The sequence below is a fragment of the Myodes glareolus genome, chromosome 1 (assembly GCF_982192425.1).
Source record: "Myodes glareolus chromosome 1, mMyoGla1.1, whole genome shotgun sequence".
Taxonomy (NCBI): Eukaryota; Metazoa; Chordata; class Mammalia; order Rodentia; family Cricetidae; genus Myodes; species Myodes glareolus.
The window spans coordinates 81,579,147-81,595,148 of NC_142026.1; the positions used below are offsets into that span (position 1 = coordinate 81,579,147).

Sequence of the window (16,002 nt, forward strand, 5' to 3'; positions counted from 1 at the left end):
TTTGATTTTCTTTTATCCATTGATTTAGCTAATCTTAGCATGAATATATATTTATATTTCTTTTTGCCCTAAATAGTCTTGCACACCTTTAATTTTGGATGTGGAGACCTTGGTGGTATTAAAGTACACACTGAACAATGTTTCGTACACATGTGGAATAACAGATATTAATGGGCAAGGTGACTAGAGCTCCATGAGCACTACATACAGAGACAGGAGGATTATACTGATGGAGACAAGCACAGAGGTCTCAAAAGGAATAGCACATATTGAACAAATGGGAAATATGTAATAAGATTAGTAATTATTGTTACTGGAGGCTGTAGTTATAAATAAGTAGATACTACTTTCTTGAAGGCAGTAAAAATTGACCTTAATATAAAAGACCTTTTCAGAAATACTAACAGATATGAAAGAATTTTCTTCTTTGACTGATGGTTTTGGTTGATCTTAATCTACTTGGTTCATTAAAACAAAGAAAAGATATACATAATAATAGAATTCTGCTACCAAATTTGGATGAATCAGGTACCACTTCCACTGTTAGGACTTCAGAAAAATAAACTGAGAGCTCTCATAGACATATAGGAATGTAATCCCAATGTCATTCCCTGAACAATTTTGATTCTGAATAAGATAATATTTAGTATCTATAGAACTGATGTCAAATGACAACCTTCATTAATTCATAGAGAACAGCAACAACAGAAATCCTTTCCATATTTTTGGAGACAGGGTTTTTCTGTGTAGCTTTTGAACCTGTCTTGCAATTCACTCTGTAGACCAGACTGACCTCAGACTCACAGATATGCACCTGCCTCTGTCTCCCAAGTGCTGAAATCAAAGGCATTTACCACCTCTGCACAGCCTCCCTTACATATAATTTTCTGTTTGCTTTTTAACATGTAGATATAAGCCTTTATTTTGCTAACACATATTGTGAATTAACAAGTAATATTTGCCACCTTAATCAAAAATTTTCATTCACAAATTACTTAAAAATGAAATATAAATGATATTTCCAAAAATATGACTCAATATTCAGTTTGGGACATATTATTTTAAGTTCTAAAGAAAAATATTTATAGAAAAGGTTATCTAATTTCTGACATTTTTAATTAGTCAACTAATATCAACTTCAAATTTAAATATAAAAAAAATTAAAAAGTTTGGGTACACATACCTATGACCTTAGCCATTTGGGAGACACACAAAGGTTGGAGAACTGTGAGTTAGAGGCCAACCTGGACTACAGGATAAATAAAAGAAATATTTGTAGATGTGTTAGAAGATATGCTGAATGTAGCTTTTTTCTTAAAACATAACAATTTTTAGAAGTTGTAAGAAAGAAAACCTATCTTCCTATTGTCACACCTCTGTCAGCATCAAAGTCATGTGAGGTCCACTTATCTCTTTATAACTCTCTCATTATTGATGTTAACTGAAGGAGGATAAGGAAAAATATATGTGTGCATAGAATTAGAAGGCATTATTACAGTTAATAATACAATGGATTAGGTCCTACAAGCTTGTACTTTGGAATAGACTACGCATGCTGTAAGTTATGCACAAGTAAAGCACAGAAAAATGTATAAAGGAAGAGATAGGGGCAGAAACAAAAGGAAAAGACAATTGGAAAATATAGATGTAAAGACCAGTGAAGGGAAGAAAGAGATAGGAAGGCAAAGTAGCAAAGGAAAATAAAGAAAAGACATGTACAACTCAAAGGAATGGACAGGTAGGGATAGAGAAAAGAGGGACGAGAAAGAGAGAAGAGCCTAAGGAAAAAAAAGAACTAAGGACAGAAGGAAAGAAAGGAGGAAGAGAAAGAAGAAAGTGTCTTATAATAATAAATTCACAAATTGGACAAGACATAATTTGTAATCTGTATACTTTTCCTAAACGGCTTTACTATACTATTTGAAAATATTTCAGTAAAAAATAATTTTGCACAATTACTTAAGAAAAATTTAATCTTTAAGATGTTATGAGTAACTTTGTAGCTAAGGAAATGCTAAATCACTAAACATATGCAATTTTTCTGAGTGCATACATTTATTGTCATTGCATTTAGAGTAATATACCATCCATGTCCTGGCCAGGCATAACCCTTCTTTTCTCAGCTTAGATACATTTAGGTGTGCTTAGAAAGACCTTATCACAGACTGAAATGGTCTCTATACAGTCTTAGAGGGCTCATTTTTATATTTCAAATCTTAAATATCTGACAGACCCAAATATGTTCATGGAGTAAACATACATCTATGCCTTCTTCCTCCTGAATCTATCTTTGCTTGTCCCCCTCTCTCTTCCTTCTTATATAGCTGGGTAAAAAGTATGCACATTATTAACTTGCAAAGATATAATTTCAAGATTATAAAGTACTTTCCAGGCTGTAGAACCCTTTTAATAACTAAGGAATGTCCCAAGAGAGGAAGAATAGAAAAGTAACTAATCATCAGAATTTTCTTTTCTCTTTTTTGTTGCATTTTCAAACAATTTTTATTTATTATTTGAATTACTTGGTATTTTGGCATTGGTTTCTTGAGTTCTTTATATATTTTGGAAAGCAGACCTATGTCAGATATACAGTAAGTGAAGAACATTTCTGTAGGCTGTCATTTTGTCTTATTGACTGGGTTCCTTGTCTAACAGAAGCTATGCAGTTTCAGAAGGTCCCATTTATTGATTGTTGCTCTCAGTGTCTGTGCTACTGGTCTTTTATTTAGGAAGTGGTCTCCTTTGCCCATATATTCAAGACTACTTCCCAATTTCTCCTCAAGGAGGTTCAGCGTAACTGGGTTTATGTTGAGTTCTTTGATCCATTTAAACTTGAGTTTAAATTTTTTTACATGGGGATAAACATAAATCTATTTGCATTCTCTACATGTTGAAATCCAGTTACACCAACACCATTTGATGATGAAGATGTTTTCATTTCTCTATTGCACAAACTGACTTCTTTGTCAAAAATCAAATGTCCATAGGTGTGTGGATTAATATCAGGGTCTTTGATTCTATTCCATTGATCCACATGTCTGTTTCTAAGCCAAAACCAAGCTTTTTATTACTATAGCTCTGAAGTAGAGCTTGAAGTCAGGAATGGTGATGCCTCCAAAAGTTCCATTATTGTATAGAATTATTTTGGCTATCCTGGGTTTTCTTTTGGTTTTCCATAAAAAGTTGAGTATTGTTCTTTCAAGATCAGTAAAGACTTGTGCCAGGATTTTGATGGGGATTGCACTGAATCTGTATATTGCTTTTGGTAAGATTGCCATTATTCTATGTTGATCCTACCTATCTAAGATTACATTGACCAATTTTTGTATGTTGAACCATCCCTGCATTACTGGAAGGAAGTCAAATTGATCATGGTCAATCATTTCTAGATTTGTTTTTAAATTCAATTTGGCAGTATTTTATTGAGTATTTTTGTATCAGCATTCATGAGGGAGATTGGTCTGTAATTTCCCTTCTTAGTTGTTTCTGTGTGCTGTTTGGGTATCAGGGTAATTGTAGCCTTATAAAAATTTTGTCAGTGTTCATTCTGTTTTTATTGTAGGGAACAATTTGAGGAGTTTTGATAATAGACTCTTGATGGTGTTTCTATTTCCTTAAGGGTTATAGGTTTATTTAAATTGTTTGTCTCAATTTAATTCAGATAAATTTAATTTAATTTTGGTACCTATCCAAAAACTTGTCTATTTCTTCTATAGTTTTCAATTTTGTTTAGTGTATATTCTTGAAATATGCCCTAATGATTCTGCTCATTTCCTCATTGTCTGTTCTTAATGTCCCATTTCATTTCTGATTTTGTTAATATTGATGTTCTATCTCTGTCTCTTGGCCAGTTTTGATAAGGATTTGTCTATCCTGCTGATTTTCTCAAGGAACCAACTCTTTTTATCATTGATTATTTTTATTGATTTCTTTGTTTTTATCTTATTGAATTCATCTCTCAAATTGATTATTTCTTGGCATCTACTCCTCCTGGATGAGTTTGCTACTTTTTGTTTAAGAGCTTTAAGGTGTGCTTTTAAGTCACTAGTGTGAGATTTCTCCATAATCTTTATGTAGGCATTTAATGCTATGAACTTTCCTCTTAGCAATACTTTCATAATGTTCAGTTAGTTAGGAGTATTTTGTGATTTATTTTTGTTAAATACTATGAGGTCTTTAATTTCTTTCCCTATTTCTTCCTAGATCCAGTAATAATTCAGTTGAGCATTGTTCAATTTCCATGAGTTTGTAGACTTTCTGCAATTAGTTTTATTGCTAATTCTAACTTTAAGACATGGTGATCCAATAAAACACAGAAGGTTATTCTATTTTTTTGTTTCTGTTGAGGTTTGCTTTGTGAAGGAATATTTGGCCAATTTTAGAGACGGTTCTGTGAGGTGTTGAGAATAATTTACATTCTTTTATATCAATATATGTTAAGTCCATTTCAGTCATAATATCTGTTAATTCTTTTTTCTCTTAATTTTCTGTCTGGAAAATCTGTCTAATGGTGAGAATGGGGTGCTAAAGTCTCCCACTATTAGGGTGTAGGGTTTGATGTGTGATTTAAGTTTTAATAATGTTTCTTTTACAAATGTAGGTGCCTTTGGATTTGGTGCAAAAATGTTCAGAATTGAGATTTCATCTGGATGAATTATTCCTGTGATGAATAAGTAATGTTCTTATCCAACTCTTTTGATTAATTTTAGTTTGAATTCTATTTTGGTATATATTAGTGTAGCTATAACAGTTTGCTTCTTAGGTCCATTTGATTACAAATTTTTCCCAACCCTCTCTGTCTTTGAGGTTGAGGTGTGTTTCACAGCAGAAGTCCTGTTTTGGTACCCAATTCCATTATACTTTGTCTTTTAAGAGGTATATTGAGTCAATTGATATTAAGAGCTATTAATGATCAGTGATTGCCAATTTCTGATCTTTTTGGTTTTGGTGGTGGTGGTGGTGGTAGCGTTTGTGTGTTTCCCTACTTTGGGGTTTGCTAGAATGAGTTTATCTATTGACTGTGTTTTTGGGGGTGCAGCTAATTTTCTTGGGTTGGAGTTTTCCTGATAGTGCTTGAAGTGTGGCTGGATTTGTGAATAGAAAGTGTTTAAATCTGTTTTTTTTTCATGGGATATCTTCATTTCTCCATGTATGGTGATTGAGAGCTCTTCTGGGTATAGTAGTATGGGCTGGCATCCATAGTCTCTTGGTATCTACTCAATGTCTATCCAGGACCTTCTGGTTTTCAGAATTTCCATTGAGAAGTTTGGTATAACTCTGATGTGTCTGCCTTCATATGTTACTTGGCCTTTTATCTTTGCAGCTATTAATATTCTTTCTTTATTTTGAATGTTTAGGATTTTGAGTGTTATATGATGATTGTACTCTTTATTTTTGGTCCAATCTATTTGGTGTTCTGTAAGTTTCTTATGCTGCCACAGACCGGCTCAGGTGAGCCGCTCAGACCGTGGGAGAATCAGGGCGAAGGCTCAGGAGAATTCAGGAATCGGCGAGGAAAATGACAGACAGACACATTCAATGTGACTGAATATGCTGCTGCAACTTTACTTCAATTAGTGTAAAGCTTTTATATTTTTACAAACAAAGAACTTGGCAAAGGCATACATCATCAGATCATAAAAAAAGAACAGCATAAAACAGTTTACAAAGAGAATCTTTGAAAATGCTTTGACTTGGGTACAAGGACTTTTGTTCAGTCTGTACCAGGTGGCTGGCTGGGCTAAGAGACCTTGTGCTCAGAATATCTTGGGGTGTGAGAGGAGAAGGCCACTATCTTCCTGGGAAAACTTTCTGCTATGAAATTTTAAAGACATGATCTCAAACTTGTCTGAAACTCGTCTTATACTATTAATCTCAACTCCCCTCCCCGACTCTCAGGGTCAGATTTTTTAATCAGCCTAGTTTTTTTCTGGCCATAAGGAAGTCTTCACAGGCCTCCTGTTAAACTGCATGTATCACCCAGGCAAATGTCTAGTGGGGGCTGTTGCAGCTGTTTTCATACAGAAGACTTCTAAGGTTTCTCCTGATAAGAGCAACTCCTTTTGCTCCACATCATCAAGGAATTATTCTAACAATGACCTCCAATTCCCAGAACTGGCTACTTTTTTAAAGGCTTTAATGAATGGTGGGGCAGAGCTCAAAATGTCCTCAGCAGTCTTGTTTGTATCCACAACTGCCTGGAATAGTCTGATCTGTTGTCAATATGCAAAAATCACAGAGAACATAAAGACAAGGAAAAGACAGACATATCGATGCCAAGGACAGCGAGGTTGAATCAGTGCAGGTAGCAACTTCAGGTGGCCTCATAACCACAGCTGATTGCCAAGGGACAGCCTAGGGCAACAACTCCGTGGAGCACAGACCCCAATCCTACGGCAACAGTCCATCCAGTCAGCATTTCTGCTACACCTGCGTGACAGCCGTGGATGTAGCATTATACCTTCATAGGCATATCCTTCTTTAGGTTGGTAGGCAAAGGCAGGTTGATGTCTGCTATTTCAATACTTGAGAGGCAGAGACAACTGGATCTCTATGATATGAGGTCAATCTTGTCTACATAAGTGATTTCTGGTCCAGTTAGGGTTGCATAGTGAAAACATGAGAACTTTCTACTTTTGTGAAGGAAACTCTGTAGTAATAAGATTCCTCATGTTTTCTAAGCTTATCCGCAATGCCATCAGCTCCTTACTTTCACACTATAAGCTGACCTAGCCTATGTTTTAGTAGATTTTCTTGTTACTTTGATAGAATAATCTGGCAACATAAAATTAGAAAGGTTTTTTTTAGATGACAGTTCAAAGTATAGTTCATCACCATGATGTGGAAATCAAGGTGACAGTGAGAAAACAATAATTATGCAAGAGCATAATTTTATCCATTTTACACAGTCCAGGATCCCCAACAAGGCAAGCAAACCACCCATAGAAGATGGCTCTTCCTCTATTAACACAATCTAGATAATAGGCAGACTCAAAAGCCCAGCTCCCAAATATATCTCTCAAGCTAATAATTGACACTAACTATTATACTCTACAATTGATACTTGAATTATGCTTAAAACTATTATCTGTGTACTTCATTGATGCTAAACGTGAGACTGTGTATATGAATGAAAAAATTCCTGTTCTTTGATCTCTGTATGTCTTTGAGATATTGTGACTCAATGATATGACATTCCACACTTGATTATAGCTTTGCCACAGGTATAAATCTTCCTTAAAGAGTAACACATTGTGTGTCAAGGATGTAATAGTTGATTTTTGAAGTCTTTGTCTTAGTTTCTTTTCTATTTCCATGAAAAAAAACCACCATTCCCAAAACAGCTTATAGCAGAAAACGTTTAGTTTGAGGCACATGGTTGCAGAAGAACAGAGTTAATGACCATCATGGCAGGAAGTAAGGCAGCAGGCTGGTAGGCATGGCACTCATGTAGGGGCTTAGAGCTTAGAGCTTTTTTTTATATAAAATTGAAGTATAAAGTCTTTTTAAATTTCTATTTATTTTTCTCAGTTTTTCTATTTATTTATTTATTTATGTCTTTTTGAGTCAGGTTTTCACTTTGTAGCCCTATTTGTTCAGGAATTCATTCTGTAGACCACGATGGTCCACTCAGTTATCAGGTGATGAGATTCAATGCATGCACCACCGCATTCAACTCTTTTTATTTGAAGAGTATTGCACAATTGCAACATTTTTCCTTATCTTTTTCACTTTTCTAACCATTCTGTAAATGCCCCTTTTTCCTTTCAAATTCATGGCTTCTTTTTTTAACTAAGGAACATTTAAATACAATCTTTTTCACATTTTGCATAACTATCCCCATTTCCACTCCCTCCTCTTCTCCCACATTTCTTACCTTCTCCTACCCAAGCCTCCATCCTCTCTTCAGAAAGGGTAAGTCTTCCCATGGGGAGTCAATAAAGTCTGATAACTTCACTTCCAGGCAAGATTAAGGCCCTCTCTGCTATATCTAGACTGAGCAAGGTACCCCTCAGAAAAGAATGTGCTCCTACACACCAGATCAAGTACTAGGGATAAACCCTAGTCCCACTGCCATTGGCCCCACAGACTGCCCAAGCCTCACAATTGTCCCCCACATTCAGTGTGCCTATGTAGGTTTCCGCACTGTCAGTCCATAGTCAACACACTCTCACTAGTTCAGGCCAAGTTGTTTAGTGGGTATCACCATCATATTCTTGACCCCTTTGCTCCTAGTATCTCTTCTTCCTCTTTTGGGCTGGTCTCAGGTAGCTGGGTCTAGTTCTTCAGATCTCTGTATCTGCTTCCATAAATTACTGGTTGAAGGTTCTATGATGACAATTAAGGTCAGTCTTATTACAGGGGAAGGTCAATTTAGGCATCCTCTCCACTATTGCTTTGAGTCTTAGCTGGGGTCATCCTGTGGATTCCTGGAAATTTCCCTAGGGCTATGATTCTCGATAATCCTTTAATGGCTCTCTCAATCAAAATATCTCTTTCCTCAACCAAATTACCTCTTTTCTTTCTCTCCCACACTGTCTCCCCACATTGAGCATCCCATTTTCTCATGTTTTCCTCCTCCCTCCCTTTCTTTCCTCCCCCTACACTTCCACCCTTTGTTCTCTCCCCACTAATTTTCTCAGGAAGTCTTGTATGTTTCCCTTTTCCAGAGGCATCCTTTTATGTCTCTTTTAGGGTTCTCCTTGTTACCTAGATTTTATGGGAACAAGGATTATAGGTTGTCTGTCCTTTGCTTTACATCTAATACCCACTTATGAATAAATACATACCATGTTTGTCTCTTTGGGTCTGGGTTACCTCATACTTGATGTTTTTTTTTCTTGTCCCATCTCTTTGCAAATTCTGAAAATATGCTTACAACATACATACTAAGAAAGTTATATTTAGTAATACATACATATACATAATTGCATGTAATAACAATTACTGAAAGGAGAGGTCTCATATCTTGATTGACAAGCATAAAGCAGAGAGAACTAACTGAGGTGGCATCGGCTTTTGAAGTCTCAAAGCCAAGGCCCAGCGTCACACCTCCTGCAACAAGGTCACAACTCCTAATCTTTTGTAGATAGTTCTACCAAGTGGAAAACACGTATTTAAATTTATAAGCATTTGGGGACAATTCTCATTCAAACTAGCACATTGCTCTCCCTTTACAAGTGATTAAACTAAATCAGAGACAGTTAAGTCAATACTGGTTATTTTACTGTCATTTTTTACATTCCTTTCTCATTGCTAACTATATTTGTAAATATTCAAAGAGAATGTTCTATGATATAATTATGTGATACTTTTTAGCAGTAATGCCTTACTGTCAACTTGTCGAGGGTAACCCATTGCTCTGGAAATAGTTTGTGAAATTTGTATTGGAGTATCAGAGATTTTTGGCCAATAACCTGAAAAGATGAGGGCAGTTACTGGTACTGAGCATTTTATTTGATACCATAATAATTTTTGGTTGGGGTGTCTACCCAGTATATAATAATAACTTTTCATAAACTATGTAACATTTTGTATGTGTGTATATTTCAGCAGGTTTCTAAACTAGTAAGCTTAAAAGCGCCTTTAGTGTTTCTTGTTCCGCCCTTCTTCACCCTGACTTCCCATCTCTCTTACCATTCGGTCCTCCTATTCTAATTTCCAGTTTATGCCTTTGAAACACTATATCGTCTTTCCTCTTTTTTTGAAAGATCCCTTTTCTCATTCTCCCTGCTAAATGATTTGTTACAGCTGTAGATATTTTAAAGGAAACACACATATCCATAGCAGAAAATACGTAATGTTTATATAGCATAGTGTTTTGAGACAAGGTCACAGAGCTCAGGCTGGCTTGGAAATTAATTTGTAGCCAAGGATGATCAAGAATTCATGATCTACCTGTCTCTACTTCCCAAGTGCTGGGAGTACAGTACACCTCTTTGCCGAACTCAATCCATAATTTTCAACAAAATATTACCAGATCATGCCTAAGATTTCCCTTTATTTAGCTAAGAGGTTTATAAGTAGAAGCATATTTTTGTAAATCATCATTCATAGCAGTGACTTAACTCTTTTTTTCTCTGCTAAGTAGAAAAGTATTATACACAAATTTGTGCCCCTGCACAAAAAATGTTAAATATTGTGTTCTTGGAAGAAAATTTGGAGACAAGCTTTCTGGTTAGGCATAAACAAGACAAGTCTCTTATGGCAATTGTTGAAGGATGCAGATATTTTGATATCTCCATCTCGGCTTTTGGCATCCTATTAACAAGATTGCATGTACCATGTAGTTGCTAATATATGTGTATACTCACAAGAACAAATATTAAATATTGCTTACATTCTTGTATTTACAGAAAGGAATGCCACCCAAAACTTAAGATTATTACTATCAATTGATATGTATTATCACTATTGGGTCATAGTTTCCTGAAAGTCTAAGAAACCAGTGAAATTTTATTAACAGCAAACAGCAAATACCAAATGCCCTATGTTCACACAGTAGTAAATGCCATGGAAACTTGCCTGCTAATCAAAGCAGCCTTAACTTACTTAACTTAAATATAGAGACGTAATTTTCCACAACTTTTCTGGAAGTGGAGAATGCTGTTTATCCATTCTCCATCTTCATTGTGGAATTGTTTCCTGACATTGACTAACACTTTTGTACTCTAACCATTTCCCTTGTGACTTTCTGTTTACTAATTTATTGATTACCTGATACTCCAAGTCTGTCTTTTAGACGGAGTCTGTTTCTGTCATACACATAAGATATCATATTAGACTTTATAGTTAAAATTTTCATTATTTTGTACAAAGAATATACACTAACAAAAAGTCTAGAAAGCCTCCTTGCTTTAGTTATCCTATCAAAGTTTTGATTATTATGTTTTTCTGTGCTGTTTTCTCTGCTGAAAATGAATGCTGATTCTAAGGATTTGTAAAATCTCTATTCTTCACTCATGATCTTTAATTGTATAACTGCTTTCCTAGAAATAGTTAATGTTTATTCTTTTTCCTCAGGTTCTCCATATCGAGACAAAATCACCATAGCAATTCTTCAGCTGCAAGAGGAAGGCAAGCTGCACATGATGAAGGAGAAGTGGTGGCGGGGCAATGGCTGCCCAGAGGAGGAGAGCAAGGAGGCCAGTGCCCTAGGGGTTCAGAATATTGGTGGGATCTTCATTGTCCTGGCAGCCGGCTTGGTGCTCTCAGTTTTTGTGGCAGTGGGAGAGTTTTTATACAAATCCAAAAAAAACGCTCAGTTGGAAAAGGTAAATGTCACATTTTTGCGATTTAAAACACTTATTTTTCTTATGATAAAACACAAGTGACATTTTTTTTCGATCAAAACTGAGAATTGCTTTGAGCTATGGCTGTTAATTGTCTTCTATCATTCATTCTATAACTAAATTATATATTTTGTGAAATATATCTACATATTTCACAAAGATTCATGATCATCATCATAGTCCTTAAACTTATTAACAAAATGTTTACTTGTCAGTCCACAGAACAAATAGATATATCAATCTTATTTAGGACTAAATAAGGAGAATTTTTTGTTTGGAGTGCATTGCTGTTAGGTTAATTGACAGATACAGTTACTGAGGGAAGAAATTGTATTAAAAAAATAGAAATACCCGGTCAAATACAATCCCAGGTTTTAAGACATATAGTAATTTGAAGCTACATAGTAACTAAATTTGATTTCAGTAGAAATAATCTCATAATTTTTTATTAGGATATCTTTCTTCGTACATCTTAGCTTGCATTAGAAATATTACTAATTTTCTAAATTATTAAATATATACTAATATTATGGTTTTGCAAGTACCTATTTTTCTTATTGAGTCTTTTCCTTACTCTATTCAAAGTAATTATGAAATATGTATAAACACAGAAGTGTTATAATTTAATTTTTCTTTGTACCTCAATATATTGAGTCACTTGTAGAGATACTTTTTTATTGTAGTTAAAAAGTTTGTGTAATCACTTAGCTTCTATATTCCTAGTTCTAGGCTTCCTTTGTTCCTATAAATATGAAGATAATCATGAAAATAACACAGATAGCACACCTCACCACTGTATGTACATTTATAACTCTGGAAATGAAATGAACACTACTTTTTCTATCTTCCAGTGTTTTATTCTATAATAATCTTAGATTTTGTTTTTGATAGAAACATATTTTTAGGTGTTCAGTAAGTGTATGAATGAGGTTTTATTCTCTTTAGTATTTGAAAAGATCATGAAGTTTATTGTAAAAAATACAATATCAGAACAAATGGTATTTAAAAATATAATATCAAAGAGTAAAATATGTAAAAATCATTCTGCTTCTATTCTTTGAATATATATATTGCAGAAACTATTTTTGTAAAATTATAGATGACGAGTATCTTCCTTTGGTTTGAATGATTTATGTTAAATTGTTGACCCACTCTTGAACTAGACATTTAAATGCTTATGTTAAGTTTTACTTGATTGTAGTTTATGACAACGTTTAGTTATCATTCATTCAATTGAAAAATGAATATTTTAATACCCCTATTCTCTCTGACATAATAATGTGTAAATATTCAAATTTTCAGACATTCATATAGCTTATTTCCTAACAACATTAAGGTTGACTATTTCTGGTTAGATGGCTATGCCAAATTCTGTTATGTTAATTCTAGTTAGCTACATATAAGTCTACTCTTGATACTGTGGTTCTTTCTGTGGTATGAAAATGGGTTTGTAAAAAAAATATAAAGGACTAAACAATGAACAATCTCATTGAGTCATCAATTAACATTTTTCAATAATTTGCCAATAACTGATATTTGGTTACTTAATAATAAGTCCTATATATATGAAAGATTATTTGGTTTTCTAGTGAGAATGTCTAACCATCCATATGTAATAGTTCTCTTAAGTCTATCTTAATATTAAAATAAAACAGATTGAATCTAGACACTATTGGTATTGTATTGTTGTTATCTCTAGACGTTTCCTTGTTTGATTAACTTGAGCTATGTTCTTAAAAATTAAAAAAAAATTTCATTTTTTAAACCTCAAGGGGTGTGGTTATTTAATTTTTAAAATAAATCTAGTTAGCTGTTACCACCTCTCACTAAGTTGAACTCTTCAGATTCTCAATGTTAGCAATCTGTGGCCTTAAAATTACTTTTTAAAAAATTATTAAATAAAATAATATATATTGAGAGTATCCCGGGCAACAACTGTACTGATAGTAAATGAACATTGAGCCACACTCACTGATTTTCACACAGACCTGTTTTGCTTCTATAATGAACCCAAGGTTCTCTATCTCTGCATATCTCTATCACCTATCCCTGGCCATAGCTGCAGGGTTTCAGTTTCTCTCTAGCTTGCACATTTCTCTGACCACATTAAATTATTCTTAGGTTCCCAGGGTTATTCTTTTTTGTTTTGACTGTAGTGATCATTGTCTTTTGCTCTTCTGTGAATAATCCCACCAGTGATTTCAGGACAGGCAGTTAGACTGCACATTAAATAGTCCAGAAAGGTTCCCTTACTGTAGCGGGTAATGTGTCTGGTAATTTGGCATAAGTTTGTTTCTGCAAGATATGAGTGTGCTATTGTAATGAATAAGTATGCGACTTACATGTTATTTTATGCTTAGTTAGTTGTATTTATATCATTTGAAATATTCCTTCCCACATCATGACAGATAGAAGGTGATATACTCATACAAAACATGCTCAAACATTCAGTCTGGCTATCTTTTATTTATGAACCTACCCTATCACCAATCTTATACTTCTTAATACATTATTTCATTTAGATTTCTTATTTTAATATGGATGTCTTTTTTTCCAATTTTACTTTTCTTTCTTGAAAAGATAAACTTAACTCATCCCTCTGCTTTAAAACCAACAACACCTAGAAGGCAAATCTTCAAGGCAAAATTAAATCTAACTCTTTATCTATGTATCTATGTATCTATATATCTAACTATCTTCTATCTATTTATTTTCTATCCTTTTAATATATCTAATTATCATATAGCTACCTATTTTTCCATCAACTTCCCTTAATCTGATTTGTCTAAAATAGCTATTTTCTCTTACCACTAAATTAAAAATAGAAATAATTATAACTATTTGAAAATATATACAATAGGGTTATCACTGATTCTATATAATTCAATATATTAGATTAAACAGTTATTACATTATTAATATTCATACCTCCTATTTATTATGATAATTTAGTTTCTAGTTTCATTTCTTATTTTTCTTGGAAAATTTTTCTGGCTAGATTATGCAGCCATTCAATATAATTAAACAAATATCTGGATTTTCTTGTGAAAGAAATCTATACATACACAAAGTCATACTTTAAATCATTATGCATTTATTACTTCTTTAGCTTAGTTTCCCAAATAATATTTATTAAGAAAAAGAATCTTTATGTTAAATTAAAACAAAATGCTGTCATTCAGTAATCCAAACCCAAAGTTCTCCATTATCAGTTTCCTCTTCTCCACCATCTTCACTCAGTCCACAGTATTTTACAAAAGAAAATATCTGAAAAAGCTGAAATAAACAAGACACAAACTGCTACTTAATTACCAATTTTATCACTGAAATTTATGAACAAGTGATAGTCCATGTAAATTCTCATCTCTAATGATAATAATGCAATTAAAATAGTACATGCCACTTAAATATAGAAATAAATTGTGTTTGAGATCTCCTCTTCTAAAATATAATTTAAAACCAAGGTTATTGAATCTACATCTTTTCTTATATTTCTGATGTTTTAAAGTTAAACAAAAGGCAGGCTAGGTTAAAAATGAAAGAAGCTGAAAATTGTATACTTTACTGATTTTAAACTTATAAATTTTGTTTTCAGATAACGACTTAACGGTGTCTTGATTTTCAAATTAACAATTTAATCATGATATAAGAAATAATTCATCAAAGATAAACTTTATTTTATATGTAAATTATTGAGATAAGCATTTTCCTTTATATTTTTCTATTTTACTTGACAACTTTGAATTATATAAAAATGTTTTGTCTGAATAAAAAAATTATAACAAGATATATTTAATTTTTCAGTATATTTTCTTTGACTTTATAAATGTTGTCTAAGATTCCAGTAACTGTTGAATTTATATAAACACTCAAAGAACTATTTTCCCATCTAAGATAATGCACATTTGTTTTTGGGTGTGGATCTCACCTTAAAAGCTCCCCATTACTGAAGGGAGCTGCTTAGCAAACAGAAGTTTGATTTTCAAAGCTAAAGAGATATTGCAGTAGTTAAAAGCACTTTTTGCTCTTACATATGATCTGGGTTCAATTCACAGTACCCTACCCTAGTACTATCTATAACTCCTCTTCTTGGAGTGTCTAACATCCTCTTCTGTTCTTTATCATCACTAAGCATGAAATACATAGACAGACATACAGAAAAAAATACCCAAACATATAAAAATAAATACATAAATAAGCATTTGAAAGAATTTTGTCTTTTAACTATTATAACTGGATTTGAAAACATATTTCTAAAAAGTTAAATTTTTATAAATTTATTTCTAACATTTCATATATAAAATCACTTTTTAACTACTCTGAGTTTGCTTTTTATAAGGTAGACATAATTTGTATTATTTTGTTTTCCAGCAAGACTAATAGCATGACAGTTTGACTTTTTATTTGGTTTATTTATAGGGCTATTTTCTTCATTATGTAATTAAAATAAAACTTCCCATACACATATTATTGTATATTTTATATATATATATATACTATATATACTATATATATATATATAATTACTGAGTTTCTCGACATAAGAATAAAAAATGGTGCCCAAAATATTTACTTATCATTTTAATCACAAAGTAAATATAGTTAACCTGTCTAAAAACTATAAACTAAAAGTGAATACCAAACTATTAAATCTCAGTATATGTATTCTACCCTGAAAATATCCCTGTGCTGGCATTACACCTACATGTTT

The 16,002-nt window shown here is 33.0% G+C and overlaps 1 protein-coding gene across 4 annotated transcripts in view; it reads left to right on the forward strand.

Moving 5' to 3' along the window:
* Window positions 1-16,002, forward strand: part of Grik2 (glutamate ionotropic receptor kainate type subunit 2) — a 625,308-nt gene that overhangs the window by 599,881 nt on the left and 9,425 nt on the right. For all 4 annotated transcript variants that reach the window (XM_048449039.3, XM_048449041.3, XM_048449040.3 and 1 more), the window contains exon 16: window positions 11,023-11,273. In XM_048449039.3, the coding sequence (XP_048304996.2) occupies window positions 11,023-11,273 (251 nt within the window). The remainder of the gene's footprint in view (window positions 1-11,022; window positions 11,274-16,002) is intronic.